Source organism: Limanda limanda, chromosome 3 (assembly GCF_963576545.1).
Source record: "Limanda limanda chromosome 3, fLimLim1.1, whole genome shotgun sequence".
In the NCBI taxonomy this organism is placed as follows: Eukaryota; Metazoa; Chordata; class Actinopteri; order Pleuronectiformes; family Pleuronectidae; genus Limanda; species Limanda limanda.
Window position 1 is genome coordinate 32,380,345 of NC_083638.1, and position 21,059 is coordinate 32,401,403.

The 21,059-nt window shown below is 39.8% G+C and overlaps 1 protein-coding gene across 1 annotated transcript in view; it reads right to left on the reverse strand.

Annotated features, from left to right (window-relative positions):
• efl1 (elongation factor like GTPase 1) overlaps positions 1 to 21,059 on the reverse strand; it is a 64,419-nt gene that overhangs the window by 11,752 nt on the left and 31,608 nt on the right. The window contains exons 16-21 of the mRNA XM_061068320.1: positions 11,220 to 11,351; positions 9,577 to 9,724; positions 5,520 to 5,649; positions 5,161 to 5,287; positions 4,422 to 4,626; positions 2,764 to 3,290 (exon numbers count right to left, since the gene is read on the reverse strand). Coding sequence (XP_060924303.1) covers positions 2,764 to 3,290; positions 4,422 to 4,626; positions 5,161 to 5,287; positions 5,520 to 5,649; positions 9,577 to 9,724; positions 11,220 to 11,351 — 1,269 coding nt within the window. The remainder of the gene's footprint in view (positions 1 to 2,763; positions 3,291 to 4,421; positions 4,627 to 5,160; positions 5,288 to 5,519; positions 5,650 to 9,576; positions 9,725 to 11,219; positions 11,352 to 21,059) is intronic.

Here is a 21,059-nt window from a genome sequence, read left to right on the forward strand (position 1 = left end):
AAGAACAAAGCATTAGCAGATGTGGGGTCCTTCCGACACATCCAGACTGAGCCAAAAGTCAGGAATGTTCTTGTTCAGTTGACGCCTCACTTATTCAGCCTGCTCTGAATTCTTTCCGTAACAAGCTGCTGTTAACAAGCCTGAAGATATTGTTTACCAACATGTTAAATGGCATTTCAAGCCTCATTTTCATCCTAATGACTTTTAGACAACAACAATTAAGGGAGTGTTGTGATTAGGGTTGGGTACCGAGAACCGGTTCCAATATGGAACCGGTTCCAATACAACCGGTACCTACCCGGACCGAAATGCAACGGAGATTTCGGTGCCTCATTTCGGTTCCTGAGCCAATTGGAGACTGAGGTCTCCGCTCGTCCCGCCTCCTCACACTTCCGCTCCTTCCTTCACGGGAAGCGGCGGAGCCGCCGGGCCCCCGCGGCCGCGGGTGGACAAACTCTTGTCCCCGCGCTGCCCGCGCCCTGCGTGCGTCAGGGCTCCTGTGCAGGTGGGGGGGGGGGCGCATTTCCTCCGTGGCGGTACGCCGCGAGCGGCTCCGCGAGCGGCTCCGGGTCGGCTTGGAAAGGCTCGGGGCGGGAGGAACGAAGACCATGCCGAGAAATGTTTCATAAAAGCGACCGCATTTTAGGGGGACGAAGGCGGGGGGCCGAAGCCCCCCTGCGACAGCCCCAGCCGCGGAGACACGGGGGTCTCCGAGTGATGGGAAAGCGACCCTCAGTCTTCATTTGGCTCAGGCACCGAAGTCAGAGTCACGAGTCAGAGTGTGTGTGTTTTGTATTTATTTTTATTTATATAAGTATAGTGTAAACTTTTGTAAACAGTTCGTATGTTATTCATAGTTTTAAGTTAAAAAGGGTTTTGTATTTATTTATATTTATAATCTACTTTAAACAGTTAATATATTTGGCAATAAAAAAAGCCTTTCTTAGTCAAGCATCGTTTTGTGCACTTTTTTGAAAAAAGTATCGGTTCAGGCACCGTATAGGCACCGGTATCGTTTTAAAAGTATCGGTTAGGAACCGGTATCGGATAAAAACCAAACGATACCCATCCCTAGTTGTGATGCATTAGTAAGTCCTGAGCTCTGCAGACCTGTGTCTTTTTCATGCAGAAATTACAAACTGAGGATGGTGCGTTTTGGAAGGAAGCACTCAAGCACTCACGCTTGCACTCACGCACGCACGCACACAAACAGACAGAGCCTCTGACTCAGACCATATGTACGCACAAATGATCAAGGCTAGACTGTCTTAGGAAATGTATACACACCTTTTACTAAATCCTTCAGTGTATTAAAACCACATTCAAACAAAGGCTTTAAAGATACAACAGTATACAAATGTTAGTTGAGACATGCATTGGTCAAAGCTCCAAATGATGAGGTAAAACTCGGAATGCTAGGTTTCCAACAGATCTGTCTCTGAGCTGACATCAGCTCATCATGGATTTATTCATATTAGGGGTGCAACGATTAGTCGACGTTGTCGACAAAAATCGATGACCAAAATAGTCGCCGACGAATTTACTAGTCGATGATTCGTTGGTGACGTCATAGCGCGTGTTTCTCGTGCCGCGCAGCGGAACTAAACGGCGTTTTACCGGAGGTGCTGATGGAAGTAGCTGAGGAGTGAGCCATCTCGCTCCATTCCTATCTCTGAAAGTCGCGCATGTGCAATAGCGATAAAACATGGACCGATGTCGGCGTCCGCTGCCGCGCACCAGGAAGTAAAAAGTTCGGGAGAACTTCACTCTTAACAGCCCGAAAAAAACTACCTGCAGTATGTGTACGGCGGACCTTCTCTCCAGGGCAGCAGGACACGCGCGTGTGAGGAGGAGGCACGTGTGACTTCGTAACGGAGACGATGTGGACTCGCCTCTGTCAGATGTTATATATACACGTATATACCTGCGCGCAGGATTCTAGCATCCATTACAAAAATATGGTTTAACTTTTTATTAACGAGTTTAAAAGCAAAATATTATCCTATTGCCTGACAAACGTCTTGTTTTAATCAAAATGATTTAGTCAGATGAAGACTGTAGTTTCGTTTGTTGATGTTTTTATTAATGTTATTTTCCCTGTCCTTTTTTGTTAACACGAAAAATGGATACTTGATTTTTAATTTATTTTTAGTACCAGCACTTGGCCTGTTCTTGGTTCACAGTAAAAAGGGAAACTTAAATTTAAATTAATATTTTTTATTAGCACTTTGCCTGTCCTTGGTTTTAAATGGACAAAAACTTGATTTTTCTTTGCTTTTGTGTCAACAGTACCCTTACATGCAGCAAAGTTTATTAAAAGACATTTTTGTTAATGAAGTATCAATCTTTATTGTCTTTATTTTCAGTCATCACATTCCTTGAACAACCTCAAGCTAAATTTAAAAGCTGCTTGCTAAATAATAGCAATTGAGAATTTGTGTCATTCATAATCCGATTAGTCGATTAATCGTTTCAATAATCGTTGACTAATCGACTATCAGAATAGTCGTTAGTTGCAGCCCTAATTCATATGGTCATCTGCTCGCTGTTCCACAACTGACTGCTTGAGTTTATTGTGCCCCTACATATAACTAAACAACATGCAGTTGTTTGGTGACAGCAGAATTACAAGCTACCCATAACGTTACCTTCTGCATTGCCTGAATATACATATAAGATACGGAGAGAATCCGACGGAGAATATATTTTCTTGACTATATGTTTTCTTTGTGTAGTAGAGAGTTGTCAAAACTATCTTCTTACCCAACACCTCAGCGGTGGCCATGATCTCACAGGTATACATGGCGGCCATGAGTCTCTGAGGTTGAGCCTGGAAGGCATGACGGCAGGCCTCCTTCATGGCAGCGATAAGCTGGCCAGAGACCGGCCCGTAGCAGTCTCCAGCGTTCGCCTCTGGTCTGCGTCTGGCATGGCCCGGCCCTGCTGCTGTGCCCTCCGCTTGTGAAGTATCACTTCTTCTTTCCACTTTGTGGTGCGCAAAATCCTCAGGAGATATGGAGCCCTTCTCCACAGAGTCTTGATTCTGAGATTGGCCTGAAGACTGGATGTCCCACCTCTCAACAGAGAAGCAAACTCCCATTAGGGGCTCCTCACACATGGGCCCTGCCAGAGTTGCTAGTTGGAAGCCGCTGATGATGCTGTTGTCGAAGTCTCGCAGTTGAGCGGACTGAGCGCCAGCATCGATAACGTTGTCTCCCCTGCTCAGACACTGCCACACTGAAGGCCGCTGATAGCCCTCCACACTGTTCAGTAGGATGTTGGGGCCGTACCTGAAAACAAGCAAAAATGGTAATAATAATAATGGTAAAATGGTGAATAACCCATTACAAATTACGACAAATCACTCACATGTGTTCATACGAACCCTAGGAAGGCAACATAAACTCAGTGGAAGTTTATTAGGTATATCCAGCTAAAACTAATGCAGTCTAATCCAACAGTCTTGCCTTCAAACCACCATCATGAGTTGCACTGATCAACTTTAATGCTAATTGAACTTTAATAATTCAATTCAACAGCATTGCTTTTATTTCCATTGTGTTTAATTCTTAAATATAGATGGATAAATGATTATTAGATTTTTATGTTTGAATCTTTTTGTGTTTTATGCATGGATTGTTTTTTATTTTTTCTCATTATTAATCTACCAACTAATTCGTCAAACGAAGATTGTGTCCATTGCTTAACAAACCTTTGAAATATCCAACATACAATATATAGAAAAAAAAGACACACCCCAGTTGAGTAACTCTTTCAATCTTATATATGTGGCACACATGTGAGCAGTAAAACAGTAAATTCAGTTTTTATTTTATGATAATCATTGACTTTACAATCTTCATTGCGGATAAACCAGGTAGGATGAACACACAGTTTTCTAAATTCACTCTGCACCATAGACTGTTTGTAAAAAGCTCTGCACACAACGTCCAGCACACAAACAATAAAACGTGACAGTTTATTATAGAACTGTTTGAGGAGGACTCACTAATGACAAGGAATAATTCTGAAGTAGCTCAGCAGCATTAACGCAGGCCAAGAAAACATCCCATTCCAGACTGACAAGTTTAGAACCTGCCCAGCACTAGTTTGATTAAAAACAGCACAATAGAACTGTCATGAAAGATATATAACAGGACTGTTGTATTTGACTGCTTTAGTTTTTACTATATGAACCTGAAACACTGCCAACTGAGATCAAAATCTTAAAACAAGACTAGTCCCAGTTCAATATTTAAAGTTGTAAGTGTTATTTTTAGGGCACAGAATGGGAGTATTTGTAAATTCCACATAAAAGGTTTCCTCACAAAAGTGTTCGTAGTTAAACGTCAAGCACGTATACGTAGTGAATCTGTTGAAATCAGACTGGTTACATAAGGCATGTTACGATTTGTTCAGACCTGCGGGGACCAAAAGCCCAGATGTGCTCCACGGTGTTCCTCCACTTCCTCCCCTGCAGCAGGCTTTCCAGCTGGGTCTTGAGTCCAGCGATGGCCTCCAGAGTCCTGAGGCTGACATCCAGACTCTTCCCCTCCCTCAGGGACATGTTGACCTGCTCCAGAGTCCGGATCAGCTCCGAGCTACTCTCCAACAGACAGGTCACCTCTAACAGTATAAACAACATTACTGACATGGATTCATGGCAAATTGAAATTAAGCTGCAAGACCTATGGAGGACAACATTGGCTTCACTTTCCATCAGTCTTTGGAAATCTGGTTTGACAACTCACATCTACTATTTAGTGGAAAGTTTTACTTTGGTCATCTTTAACTTGGTCATTCTGACATTGCAAGCTGCTTTTATATCCAAACCTCCCAGACAATAACCCAGCAGTAGAATCACACCTGTCAGAGCTCAGATACATTTATAGAAGCAAGTCATCAGAGGATATTCATCCAACAGGCATAGGAAAGAAAAAAAATTTCCACTGGATAATAGTGGTACTACATTTGAAATGTGTTATAACAAGACAAACTGACAGTTATAGTATGCTGCATTACTTTGGTTGGTTGAATACATTCTGTACCACCTCTCTCTACGATAGTAATTTAAAACAGTTATCCACACGTCTGCCTTTTATGGTAGACATGGATGTCACAACACACAACTTAGTTTGTAAAAGTGGGATGAGATGTTACCGTGTGGCAGGGGGATTGCCCGGACGCTGACAGTGGACAGTCTGTTGGGAGTATCGAGGGTAACCAGACCACTGGGGTCCACGTGGAGGTTGTCTGATAAACGGCTCTGTGAGGCCTCTTCTTTTACCTAGCCAAGCGTACAAACACAATGAATGACGCACTGATATATTAATACTCTGTGTTAATTTTGAAAGCTGTGTTTGTGAGTTTATCAGTAAATACAACAAATGATTCTCCTTATTATCCCATCCCAGTAAAACATGCCACTGTATCACTTGTTCCTGATTCCATTCAGGACATAGCAGACACAACTTTACTGAACTGGTTGTACACTGATGGACTATTGTTCAGTGACTCACCTGGTGAATGATGGCTACTTTGTGCTGCTTTCCCAGCTCTTCATTCACCATATCCACTTTAGGAGGACGTACCACAGTCTCCCTGAATGGAATGATGGGCTTGGATGCGCTGATTTCAATTTTAGCAAACCTTTAAAAGACAAGTGAAACTCCTGTTACTGATATTGGTGACAGTTAATATGGGCTGTGTTCGGAAAGTCCAAATAATATCCTTTCCTAACCACTTTTCCTTGACCACGATGGAATATGTCCCAATTCAAGGAAATATGTGAAAGAAAAGCTCTAAGGGGTTAGGAAGGACAACCATGGTACAGAGAAAATTAGACTCCACTTAAATATTTTTTTTCAACAGCTTCATTTATAGTTTAAATTGCACTCATCTCATGCAATTGAATACTGATAATTGTTTTTCTAATGTTGTGCTGGGAAATCTATTTGATTGTTGAGAGAGAAAATAATTTGCAGCTCAATCAATGAAAAAAATAATCAGTAGTTGATGCCCACAAGAAATGTGACTACATCGAACAGTGTGCTCTATTAAACAATTTCAGGTTGGCTGGGCAGGGTGACACTTCAACCTGCATGGTTACCTAACCTGCCGGTCAAAGCACTTGTCCATACGTTAAGTTATGGAGAAGTTTATACCCCCGAATAATGTTCTTTTATTAACCTTAAGAGCAGCTCCAGTTATACATTATTTTACCAGCGAAACCCCCCTCTCTTCTGCCTGTACGCCTGTCAGGTCATAATCAGGGTGAACAAAACATGTGTAGCTTTTGCATGTCAATACTTACATTAGCCATGGTTACCAAGAGAAATGGACAAACACCATTTTTTTTGTAAAAGACAAGCCAGTTATCTAAGTTTGTAATGAAACACAGTAATGAAACATTTAGAGTTTAAGCTCTTAGCTGGAGTTTGGTGTCCATCAAGCAGCTTTCAGAAGACCACATTCTGATGGACACAATGTTCTGCAGCCAGGTTTTGTGGAAGGGCGATTCAATTGCAATGGAGCTCAATCCTAATTCAGAAGCAGACTTGAAGCCATCATAAGAGAGGTTAGTGTGACAAATGTGTTCATGTATTTAGTTTGGCCTTAAAGGATGTTATACAAATTAAATTAGACATTAAAAGGCAAAAAATGGTTCCAAACCGTTTATGGATGAGTCTGGTGCTATGTCTTGTTGACAGATCCTGTGAAAAAACTAAAACCAACAATGTCCTAATATCACTATGTGTTTATCTAGAACCTGATATACAGTCTCTTATTCCCTTGCTCCACAGAGGGACATATTTATATAATAAATTGATTGATTATTCATTTTTACGAGAGCACCAAATCAGAGAACTGTTTAACTCCTGTCTAGCTGTTTTACGAAATTACTAAACCCCGCTTAAGAAATATTTGTGAGCCATTTAACCCCCTGCTTCTTCAGCAACAAATAATAATCTTTTCATAGGATTTTTTGGACAAAAGCATATAAATCTTGACCCTAACCCTAACCCTAACCCTTGAATCCAAGCATATTATTAAAAAGTATTTTTCTAACAGCATTCTAAATCATTGCTTTTGATTTATCACAAACATCTCAATTGTCTGTGTGTCAGTATGCCTTGGTGCGGCAGGAGAGAACCTCCACACTGGTTAGGCTGTCTGTCTAACTGCCGCTCCGTCAGCATTAAAGGCTTTGCTAAACAATACTGATGAGTCTTGTCTGACCCAGGGTTCACTGGGTCATTCTTAAAAAAGATGTCTGTGTTTATGTCTGTGATAAGGGCTGAGATGACATTAGATACAAAGTCAAAGACAGATATGTGCTCATCTCGACGAGCTATAGGCAGAAACACCAAACGTGGATTTGAAATATGATTAGTTATTATGTAGACATATGCAGCACAGTTAAATGTGGCCACCTTTATTCTATGCAAACACAAAGACATATATTACGAAAAATTAGGAAATCCTATTATTGTAATATAACCAACACACATCACTTAAACCACACCAGTCAATCTAAACTTCCTGTTTGTCGAGAGAGAGAGAGAGAGAGAGAGAGAGAGAGAGAGAGAGAGAGAGAGAGAGAGAGAGAGAGAGAGAGAGAGAGAGAGAGAGAGAGAGAGAGAGAGAGAGAGAGAGAGAGTGTGGTGTGATGTCACAGTCTTGTGCTCGCTTGGTGGCTGAGCAGTGCTGACCTCATTCTGAGCGTGACACACTGCAGGTCACGCTTTTTGCCAGCGAGGTCAGGAAGGGTTCAGACTGCCACCGGCCAGCCAACATGACACAGTGTCAGAGAGGTGTTGATTAAACACTGTGGTCAGTTTGGTAACTGGAATATGTGCAATTGTATTAGACTACATTATATAATTTAGTGTCTTTCATGGTGGTTTCTCATCTTTACATAAAGAGGTCAGGGGTCAGTATAATTCATACCAACACAAAGTATAGCAGTACCAAATAGGCAATTTAGTGCAGAGTCAAAACAAACAAGTTGACAATTACCCTCAATATAATTTACGTAAGATTGTATTTACTGCAAGTTTCTTGAATTACATGCATGCCATTAAAAGCATTTCTACTTGCCTGGTCAATCAGTGAAACCTTTTATATTTCTTTTACCGATCTTAAATTGAAGTGTAAAATTGCATGTTTTGCTTCACTCTGATCACCCTGGTTGTGTTTTCAGCCACAGCGGCTGATAAAAAAAGTCCTTTCTAGGGAGGCCGCCATGTTATAGTATAGTATATATAAACTGGACAAACTAAACTCCTTTTCAGTTTCTCTGACAACTGAAGGGTACCACAGGTTCTCATTCATGTTTGGAGGGGAGGGTGAGGTGAGGGTTGTTCAGCTACAACATGCAACCTCACCTCTAGATGTCACTTAATTCTACAAACTGAACCTTTAACATCTCTGTACTAGATTGAGGCAGCTTCAGTTAAAGGAGAAAATAAGGCTGTGTCATGCTTCTACCTTTCTAGAGACCACAAGTTGCTTCACTTAATCTAAAAATGTCTAATACCATTTTATATTCTGTTTATGTTTAGCTTATTTACTGCATTAACCATTTTATGTATTTGTAATCTGTAAATGGTAGTTTTCATTTTAACTTACAATGCTTGCATTTAAAGTTATCCACATGTGTTCTCAGTGTGGTCATTGGAGCTAGCTCTTAACAAAATGCCATCGTACCATGGTGTCTCCTCAACACAGCCAGTGAGGAAACAGTCGCTTCACAGCATATGTATTTCCTACACGGAGCGAAACTAAACTTAAAATGGCCAGCAAATTCAGCTGGCGTGGCTCAGCTCAGTCTCTGTGTGTGTTTCCTTCATGAGCTTCTCTCCCAGGTGTCTCTCTGAAAGCTCTGCTGCTGCCTTTTGAACCAGCGGATCAATCAGCTAACAGCTCTCAGCTGCACTGATGAATCCACTGGTACTGGTGGAGGTGCTCTCTGAGCCTCCTCCGTAACCACAACATCACACATGGGAACTCTTAAGAGGCAGTTTGACATTTTGGTAAAACACCTGATCATTGTCTTGCTATCACTTTGTGATGAAAGCCTCATCACTACTGATGTCTGCACAGTAAATATGCAACTGCCTTTAGCAGCTTAGCGTTGAAACAAAACAGATGATGTAAGTAAGAGGGGAAACAGGGAAGAAGCCGTGCTCAGTCTAGCACTGCTTGAGCTCACTAGTTAAGATGATATACCCGCTTTGTTGTATCCCAACAAATACCAAAGAGTCAAAACTAGAGACTATGACTTCACCTAGGAAAAAGTTAAGTTAAGCATAACCCATCTTAACTGAGGACTGAATAAGGGCTTGCAACAGCAGTAGCCTGTGAACATACTGTTCCAGCACACCTACTTTATCATGAGTTTTACAAAATCATTTTGACACAGAAATAAGTTTTTTACCTTTCAGTGACAATTTGTCACTGAAAGGTAATGAAAGGGAACAGCCAAAAAAAAGGACAATTCTTTGATCCACAGTTATTTTGTAACTACTCTCAGAACTATAAGAATTTATAGATATTATGAGATGACAGACTAACCGTTCTCGGAGGTCATCCAGGCATCGTTGGAGATGAACCTCACCAGCAGTGACCAGAACATGTTCTCCTGTTTCCTGGATCAGTACCTCAGCACAGGGATCTGCCTGGTTCAGCAAACGCATTCCACGAACTAGCTTTGGCATTTCACCTAACATAAAAATACAAAAGGTGGAAACCAAATCAGTGCCTTTTTCTTCCTGTATTGCAGTCCAGAACATAAATCTTTTGAATGTTTTGGCATATTGCGGTCTACTGCTGAATTTTGATGAATTTATACTTTTTCTCATCAAACTACTTTCAATACCCTATAATGACAATATAAAGGACACACTGAAATGTCACATATCATGCATGAGCATGTTCAGAGTTTGCTCTGGTACAGGCTGTGGTTCAGGAGGAAGACCTTTTTTGCATTGACTGCATGCTGAAGTGTCTTTGGGCAAGAATGCAACTTGTGAGGGGTTGCCATGACTAGAAAAGAGCTATATAAATACAGTCCATTACTATATGCTATGAAACACAATTTCTCTTGATCATCTTTGAAATGTTTTTACACTTTGATTGGAGTCACACACCACGGGTCTAAATATAAGGTCTCATGGCAAAGCATATGAGAGCAAAAACCAAGCTCAGAGACAGGGGTTTCCCCCATTCTTTTTAATTACCACTGAATTTAGTCTGTAGTATTACCTTTAGAAATTAAGTCTTTGTTTGTTAGTTAGGAGGATCATGCAACATCTATTGGACAGATTACCATAAAAATTGGTGATAGGCTGCGGTATATGACAGGGAAGAACCCATACAATTTTGGCACTTATCCAGATCAGGGACAAATACAGAATCCCCCCCCACCCTTTTATTAACATTACAAGACAGAGACATATTCATATATCTTGATCTTGAAAAACTGGTATGCTTAGGGGAATGATATTTGGGTTTGTGCCGATCCAAATAAAAATCCAGATCTAGTCTGCCTGGGATGTGCCTGGGATACATACTGAAAAAACTCCAAATTGCCCATGACAGCTGTGAGTGATGTGTGATAGCTGCACATAGATAGCACTGCATGAATCTGTGTGTGACTAGGTGAATGGAAAACCTGTACTCCATAAGGCATCGAGGCTAGAAAAAAGCTACACATGTAAATACATACAGTACCATTGAACTGTCTGGTGGAGGTATGCGCTCTACTGATTACCATTCTAGTTTTATGCTAAAATCATTGTTAACTAGGCTTATTGGTTAAAGGCTACCAGTCATCATCCCAGCAACAATATCAATAGACTAGGTTGACTGTCAGACACAGAGCTACTGTCTACAGACAAAAAGGGGGAATAAGTTCATGCATGATGCCTCTGATCACCTTTGTGACAGGAGTATGTGCACGTGTAGAATTACAAACATTTTTATATACTATATATTTAGAACAAAGCAATGAAACCTGAGCATGCTAAATATTGAAACCCTTACTGTACCACAGGAAACAAGTTTGTAAAAAAGTATTCTTTATTTTTGATTAAACCTGATGTGTTGCCTATGCTATGTGTACATCTTTCTTATATGATAAGACCACACATCTTTATATCTGTAAAAAAAAAGGTCATCATTATGAAGTAGGCATGTGTGTGCCGTCCAAGACCTACTTGGATGTATGGGTTCTATTGCTACCCGTACGATGGGCGTGGCCTCAAAGTTGAGTGGGGTGAAGGGGGGGCAGGCGGGGGAGGTTGATAGGGTGGCTGACTTCAAGACACACTCCTGCAGACCTCCAACACCTGGAGGAACATACAAGAAAAACATTAACAGATGACACAGATATTGTGGTTATGGTATGATCAATGTGTGTTTGCGTGTGTGTGCCACCTTGAAAGGGCGACTGTCTCGTTCATACACATAACAGTGAACTTCTGTTGCTTCAGTGGCCTGCAGAGTGGCAACGCTTCAACTTTATCAAGCATCACTGATGAGGTAGGTACTTTAATATATTTAATTTGTAGGACATAATGAACAATATTTAACATGAAAGTTGTTATTCGCTGAGATGTACTAGTGGTAGCCTGAGGATACGCTTACGATAGATGCACCCGCACCCACCCACACTTCTTCAGCACTAAGTTACAGTTTTGCGGAATCCTGCGTGCCTGCCCGCGAGGACGGTATAGACTTCATGATTTTTTTAACAGCCCAAAAACACAGGCAGGATTCCTACTGCATGGGTAAAAGTCATGCTCATTGTCAAGACTTTTACATTATTATTACATGTCATTTAGCTGACGCTTTTGTCCAAAGCGACTTACATTTTTAGTACACTCAGCATTTATGAGGGGCCATTTAGGACTTGTCAGTTTCTGTGCAGGTAAGGTCTGATATATAAAAAAAAGAAATAAAAATATAACAGCAAGAGCAGGCAGATCTTGTAAACATCCTGAGATTTAGTTGGAGTAGAATGAGAGCCAACCTGCTCCACATTGTTGGAGAGCAGCTGTTCTTGCACTGACATGTGTCAGTGATCTCATTACATTTCTTTTTAATGCATTTGAAAAAGTTCTCAAACTCTGATTTTGCTTCCTGGATGCGTGCGCGATGACTCACTAATGATTTATATACAAACCCGATAAAGGTTAATGTTCTACAGGTAGAAGCATGAGAACTATGTTATACATTACTAATGGCACTTGTAAAAAACACTAATTGCTGTCATACTTTCATCACTGTTCGAGGAACTGAGCCTTCTACTGACAAGAGCCTTTCATGTACTCAAGTAATCATTGGGGGAGTACAAGAAGTCAGAAAGGAAAGTAACAGGGAATATTGTTCCTTCAGTCACAAGGGATAATGACGTTCGTGCCACTCTGCAGATCAAATTACATAATTATTGTGGGAGGCTAACATTGTTACACTCTTTGTGCTCTGCAATTCATTAAAAGTCAGGGCATGGGAGCAATGAACAATGAGAGAGACTTCTTACAAAACACAGCAAGCACGAGAGGACCAAATGTACAGAAAATTACAAAATTTTATAAAAGCAGGCAGAGTCCTTTGTGATTAATTATATTAAATGTGCATATAAGCAGACATACCTAGTGTTTTAAGGCAAAGCTTTTTAGAAGAGTAGAAGTACATCCAAAAGTCAATCTACAGGCATATCTGACAGCACCAGACAGTGTCTCCATTGCTCGTCTAGTGGAGTTTCAGCCACAGATTGACAGTAATTTTCAACAGTGTATTTGGTTTTTGTAAACACACATACCAGCGATTGGATGAATAGCAGCCAGTTTTCTGATATGGAAAAGAAAAATTCAAAACAACTTAAAGAATACTGTGTTACTGAGACCAGGGATTCTGAGAGAGGGGCATAAGTAAATACACATCGTACTTAAAAGGAAACAGTCCCTTTCTTGGCTGACTTGAATCGGAAGAATAAGCCATTAGCCTAGACATCATCAGTGAAACAATGATGGCACACTGCACAATCTCTGCTTAAGGAATCACATATAACCTAAAATATAGACAAGGTAATTCTCAAAATGTCATAATAATAGAATTGACTGTATACTATCGGTCAAAGCAGACAACAAATAGTCTAATAGACTAATAAAGAAGAAATGTGTACAGCATTTGTTATCCTGTCACTGATTCAACAGAGAGCTATTAATAAATTGAAAAGCATCCAGTTGTCCTGGAGTATAAGAAGGGGATGCTACAGATTGGACCAATCACTGCTGTTGTGGTCTGCATCAGTGAGTTGTACATAAGTACCTTAGGTAGGGCTGTTAATATAACGTTGATAGAACTCATCTCGTCCATGTTTTGACAAACAATACAAACAGCCAATGATAATGAGAATATATCCGCACTGACTGAACCAATCATGTAGTTGGAATAGAGTTACAGCCACAGGTTACATTGACTCCCACAGCACACAGTGTAGGAACAGCAACATGTGTAATTTAGGCACCTCCAGAGAGGAGGATGACTGAACAGAGACTGAACATAATGATACATGTTTTCGACTACATTCATTGTTTCTAACCACTGTTGCTTCAGGATCAGACAGACGCTCATTAAAGGTCTGGTTGTCCTGTGCTAGAATCTCTGTCGGAGTCTGTTTCCTCCTTACTGTACCTCTGACCTGCACTCAGTTTACACTTAAAGGACTGAAGTTTATTTTGTGTTTGTTTGATTCTCTCAAGGGTTTATGAGACACATGTTCAAACCTGCTACACAACACAAGACGCGCACCGTCAGGACATCAGAGATAAAATGTGATATGATCCGACTTCATAGATTAATAACTATTTTAGAATATAGGACTAGATAGGGAATACTGTATACCATGTTATTATCAATTAACACACAAGCAGTATATGAATCAATAAGAAGTTGGTTTCAGTTTTTTTCCCCGCAGCTCATATCAACCTGCATCTTTGTCTTGAGGGTAAATCTTGAGTCCAAAACACACTGAAGCCAAACAATGGGTCTCATTCACAAATGTTTTCTTATTTTTCTCTTGTATATGAATGTGTTCAGAGAAACTGAATACCAGAAAAAATAAGTGATGTGTTTTTAAAGCTGTGAAAACATTGGTGAATGTGCATTGTTCTTAGGTTCAAGATGGAAAATTGTTCCAGGCACTTATATACTGTACAGTTTAAGGTCCAATGTGAATAATTAAGGTGAAAGAGATCTATAGGTTGACATTTAACTATTGGTTTCTTTACCCTAAAATGGGCCCTTTATATTTAGAGAATGTATATGTACATTGGGAGCGGGTCCTCTCTACAGAGGCAGCCATGTTTTTTACAGAAGTCCAGACTGGACTAACTAAACACCTTTTATGTCAACTGAAGGCTACCACAGGTTGTCTTCAATGTTTAGAAGGGGAGTTTGAGGTGAGGGGTTTTCAGCTGCAACATGCAACTTCACCACTAGATTTCACTCAATTCTACACACTGAACCTTTAAAGCAGCACTCTGTAGTGCTTACCTGAGACAAAATATCTATGCTGGAAAACACAGCACTCCAAATGGTAATTTAATAAATTCAGTTTATTGTTCTGTCTTCCAATAAGGTATAAGCTATGTGAACACATTGATGCTTCAGTGTGACATGTCAGCGTCATTTACTATTTGGCACCATATGACATGAGGATCTCTGTGTGTTTCTGGCTTCACTGTTTGCAATGTGTCAGAGCAGCTTACAAATAGGAACACTGCAGCAGGTAGAGCACTACAAATAACATAGTAATAAAATGCACTTCCTCACTTTTTTCCACTACCGAATAGTGGTGGGGGGAAAAAATCGATTCTGTTCAGTATCGCAATATTTTGCGCACGCGATTATATTGATTTTTTTTTTTTTTTTAATACTTTATTTACAATTATATATGTGACAGGCCCTGGCTGGCAAAGCATGACGAGGAGAGTTTCAGAGTTTAAAAGATACCTAGTGTGTCTGCTGAAAGGGAGTTCTCCACTGCAGGAGATATAGTAACGGCCCAGAGGAACACTTTAACATCTGAGCATGTTGACCAACTCCTTTTCTGAACAAAAATGCCAATATTCCCAAATGAATTTAAGATTTTGGGTCATGACCTTGCAGCCAACTGGACTGGACTCTAGTAGTACACATTTGTTTATTTTTCTCAATTTGATTGAAGCTCTAAGTTACTCTTATTTATATGATTATTCTCAGGTTTATGTTACTCTATTATGTCTGCTTTATGTAACTGTATTGTACATAAATAATTGTAAGTTATGTGCTGGGAGCTCAGCGTTCATGTGAGAGGTCTCCTAATCAGAAAATAATTACAAAGGTCCTGTGACCTGAATGTTCAAGGACAAAGTTTTTGCACTACCCTTTCTTAGTTTTTGCACTTCAGTTAATGTGTAGAAGACAATGTTGTTCACAGAATTAAAAGTGACATTTGAAGTTGAGCAGTCTTATTTTCCTCATTTTTGTAATGCCTTTGAATAATATGGGGGACATGAATCGCAATACTTGCTGTATCGCAATATGTCAAGAATCGCAATAATATTGAATCGTGGCCCAAATATCGCAATACTATTGAATCGTCATATTTTTGCCAATTCCCACCCCTACTACCACACAAGATATGAGAACCAGGGAATATCTATAGTCCCAAGAATGACCGCCATGTTGGAATGCAGAGACTTACTAGTTGGATTCTCATGTATATATTTAAAATGTATCAACAAAATGTCCTCTGCTGGTTTTAGAAAACAAAAGCCCATTCCATTTAGTTATGAGGAAATACCATATAATTGAGAAATAAACCACACAAGCTGATCCATGTTTCCAAATTAACATGTTAAGATGAATAGCAGCATGAAACTGATATAGGATACAACATATTGTAGTACTATATCTGCGCATATCCAAATGTGTACCTAGGACATAACAAAAGGCAACCACTTAGCAACCACTTAGCACCACTCCTGATTGACCAAAGTGGAGGAAGACTTCCCCCCCGGGACCAAGCCTGGTTATACTGCAGAACTCAGAATGACTCAAGCCTGAAGACATTTCCTCCAACCACAAGTGCAGTTGGCTGTAACTCTGGTTATATAAAGATATTTTTTCCTATCCTCTTTATGCCCCCACTTCCTCCCTGAGACTCCATTAAACCTGCTCTCAAAACACACAAAAGAATGAGAGAGGGACTAGGTGAAAATGGAGAGGGGGTATAAAGAGATATTTAACTAGAAGCGAAGCAGACAGACACACATGTACATGTGTAAGACTTGCGTGTATCTCAGTGGACTAATGTACTGTAAATGTTGTCCTGCTAAGAGATCCACTAACAATCCGCACACCAAGCTCTACTGGATCCCTTTTTTTTTTGCTCCTCTGGATCCTCTATGAACAGTGATTTCATGTTTCAAAGGAATTGAGTGGTGAGTGGGCAGAGATTTTATAATGCAGGATTTCTTATCTCAGAATTAACCTGCAGGTTAGCCGTCAAGCATAAGCTACCACCTGAACTAAACATGAAGTTTCCACGATAAAAACAAATCCTGCTTCGTGGTACAGGCCCCAGCTCTTAGTTATGCTGCTATAGAACTAGAATGTCGGGGGACACATGGAGCTTCTTTTTCCTCTTCACTCTCTTTATCACATTAGAGTCTCATCAATACATGTAACTGACTTGACATCTTCCTTGGACTCCTTGTGATTTATCGTTTGCAGATCAATGATCGCTGCTGCGGCCACATCTTAGATCACAACGGTGGATCGTGGATCACGATCGTGGATCGTGATGGTGTTGGCAACTGATCGTGGTAGCAGTTGATCATAAATAGTCTTGGTATAAGTATATTGTTAACCCTACATCTTTATGTAGAGCTTGCATTATTGTATCTTCTCTTTCTGCCTGAAGGTATCATTTCTCAAAACATGTTTTTCCACTGTTGCATCATTCATTTCATAACCAAAATTGTAAAGTGCCTTTATCCTGCTGGTTTGAACTTTTTTCTTCAAAATTTTGTGTGGAACACTAAAAAAAAAGACACATCTTAGCACTGTTTATCAGCTTTGTAATAGCACTGTAACAAAGTTTTTGCTTATCTCAGTGAATTTTCTAACTTTTCAGCTCTTGACCTGGACATTACATTGCATATGTCATGAGGGAGGTTCATGGTCACTGGCACTGATGACTTAGAACAAGTTTCCATTAATACTGAAACAAGTTTAAGATGTTTAAACTTTATCCCAGAAAGTAAGAAAAAACAAATACAATAATTATTGGCAGTTGGCAGTGTGAGTTATCATATTGATCTGATTATTCCTTGACAGAGATTCAGGAAGTGGATCTGATTTTATGCTTCATACATCGATATGATAGAGGAAATCTGATCATCATTCACAGGAAGCATGTAGAGACAAATGTATGGCAAGAATTAGGCTGGGAAAAAAATGCTGTAGTGGTGGAAACCAAGCAGATTGAAAAGCAATGAATACAATGTGGAGCTGGAAATTGTTAAATGTTCTTTTTTGGATGGTGTTTTATTAGGTACAAGGCCAGAGCCCTGGTAATCTGCTCCCTTTAAATGTCTTATGGAATTTCCCTTGCTCTGGAAAGTCCCACTTACATCTGACATTCAGTTTTGGTGTGCGTGTATGTGTGTGTGGGTGTGTGGGTGTGTGCGTGTGTGTGTATACTCAATTTTGTTACCTCTTTAGGATCTTTTCCAGCCTAAATACTGGGGACCAAAGCCCCATCCCAATGAATTAAAAAAATATGGTCCTGGTTAGGGGTAAAATGTGAATTGTGGTTAAGTTAAGGTTCAGGCTAGGCATGAATTGGTCACGGTCAAGGAAATGGTTTTGGTCAGGATGAGCGTAATTAATGGAACTCAATGCAATGTCCTGAATAGGACAATTGCTCAAACACGTGTGTGTTTGTGTGTGTGTGTGTGTGTGTGTGTGTGTGTGTGTGTGTGTGTGTGTGTGTGTGTGAATCTACACATGCACATTTAACCTAGATGTCTAATCTAGAGAATAGCTTAAAATCAAAAAAATTATTTTAAAATTTCGTGAAATTACTTAGAACACTACAGTCATTACACAGCTTTTGATCAGCATTGAAAAAGGTTACTCACTCACACACACACACACACTCACAGGCCCGAGCACCGACCCAGAGCCAGGCAAATTTGGTTCAAATTAATTGTTTTGAAGTAATTTTGGCTGGTCATCACAACCTCAAAGAGCTTCTTGAGGATACAGGTATGAATTAAGGGTTCAAGTTAGGCATTTAGTCAATATGGTAAGAGACCAGGGAATGCATTATGCATTGAAATATACAAACTGTTTTTTAGAGCATACTGCTGTAAAAAGAGAGGTGAAGGAAGAGACATGAGAAATGACATGCAACAAGTTTCAGAATGAAATTGGAACACTGTGGTCAGTGCATAAAACCTGGAATGCAAAAAAGCTGGGTTTCACACAGCCCAAGCTGTAGTAGGACAGTTTACGGTTGGACTCATATCCATTGGGCCGCTGCTTAGCATGATGGACCACAGAACTCGAAGAAAAACAACTAAGTGAGGAGAGTGTACTAACTAATTTGACTCACTGGTTTGACCTTACTCTAAGTGGGGTTTTTCAGTCAGAAATTTGCATCTGTAAATAGTTATTCCCAATAGGTTGAAGCAGTGTGCATAGGGCTCTACAAGAGTGACATATGGTGTCATTTTGTTTGTGTTGGATGCTTATAACTGTAGCAATTTAATGTTACAATTTAGTGTTACATTAGCAATCTGTGTACTTGTTCTTTCATAACTCAATATTATGGGATCCTTGTCATGAATGTCAAATATCTCTCTGCCTCAATAATTTGATAAAGCTACTTCTGCATTTCATAGCAGTAGTGTTTTGCTTACCACAATAAGAAAGAAGAAAAAAACTGACCCATCCAATGGAATTAATGATCATATGTATGCTCCTCCCATCCTTGACATTAGGGCCTAAACTTAAAGAGAGAGGGTGAAATTCTTCCAATTAAATCATCGAAGACAAGGACTCTGTGAGGTCAACAAGTGACTTTGGTCCTCTGATGTTTGCTAATCACTCACACTTAGAACTGATCTTAATAATATTTATTCTCATGTAAACATCTGAATTTTAAGGGAATTTTATGGAAATTGTGGTAGCAAGAAAGTAATGGTGGTAATGTGTAAGATATAGTATAAGTCTGGGTGTTTTGCTGAGAATATGTGGTGAGCTGTCAGTGAGTGAACAGCATTAGAAACTGTGGGGAACATGTCAGAAATGATCAAGTTTTTAAGTAGAAACAGCTTAAAGGGACTCACCTTTGTTGCATTTGAGAATTACAGCACATTCAAATCATCCCGCCTTCCTCCAATGCCCCACCCCCTCGTTCCCATCCGCGGTGTTTTATTTAAGAAACTTTATTTACACAAGCAGACTTACAACCATCCCGGTGTTTTTATTTTTTTGAAGAAACTTTATTTACAAGCAGACTTACAACCTACTGCCTCCGCGCAAGCACGTGAGTTTTTGTTTACCAAAGCAATGGATTCGGATTCAGAAGCACCAGTAAGTTATAATCATATAAATTATATCACATTTACATTCACATATATATGATATACGTATATACAGGGTTTCCCCCAGAAAACTTGCTAAGCCTGGTGGTAGGGCTGCTAGAAGGCACCCGCGGGGGGTGGTGGTGGTGGGGGGGGTGTTGAGTCGGATTTTGAGACACCACTGTTTCTTATACTCTAAACATGTTGCACTTTGTTTAATATGCACACCTAACTTTTTTATTTTGATAAGGGGTTAAATAGATACTTTGATATCTTTTTGAGTTGCACTGCTGACTTAACTTATAAGCCCTCTTTTTTATTTATTTTTATCACGTTGGAGTTGCTAGTTTAAACCTACAGTTTTGCACTTTAATATTTGAGCCTTTGTTTACATTTTGTTTTGTGCTGCATTATATGGTGACATACAGTTTGTTGTTATCAAAATAAAATTAACTGAATTGAAATGGTCAATTTGATTTTTTTGGAGGAAAATTAATCGTTTAGATTAATCGACTAATCGATAAAATAGTCGTCAGATTAATCGATAGAAAAATAGTCGTTAGTGGCAGCCCTACTTAATATAAAAATAAATTCAAGTTTGCTGTGAACATAGCAGTCAGGCCTCTTATTTCAGAAACAATGAACCGTAACAGTTTGGTTACCAATAAAAGATAAGCGTACTACTTCTTTGCTTTCAGCCAGCTACTCAAACAGACAAGCAACAAAATAACAAACAAACAAAATACACAGGCAAGTGTCGGCCTACTTTGAAATAAATTAAACACAGAACTTTGTAGGGCTATTTGAGTCCTCATATTTGTGGAAAATGTATGAAATAAGAAGTACCCTATTTTTAAATAAATAAAACCAAATAGCTGCAGCCTAATCGTGTAACGAACTAGGTTTATGTTTATGTTCGGTTTTGACTTATGTTCATTAAAACACTGTGTTGAAGGAGCGTTCTGATGTCTGAGGGTCAGTGAAGGCGACGTATGTTCAGTAAAACACTGTGTTGAAGGAGCGTTCTGATGTCCGAGGGTCAGTGAAGGCGTCTGGGTGGGACATGTGACTGTTTGGACCAATAGGATGGTTGCTTGGGGATCGGGGCTCAATGAGGAAGTGAAGTGTTGTTGATGTGCGCGAGTGACGGATTTTTTTTTTTTTTTAAATAAAAAAAACATGCGACGCTTAGCCTATACAGCACTGGGGGAAACCCTGATATATATATATATATATATATACGCCTTGATGACGCGGGCCCGAATGCGCCACAAGAAGCAGACGGAAAACCTGCATGTCCATGCAGCAAACAGACAGCTCTGTCGGCCAATAAGGTCCTTCGGTCCGAAGAATTTTATTGGTTGAAGTTTTCACTAAATATTATGAGAGTGAAATAATAGTTTGTTTTTACTC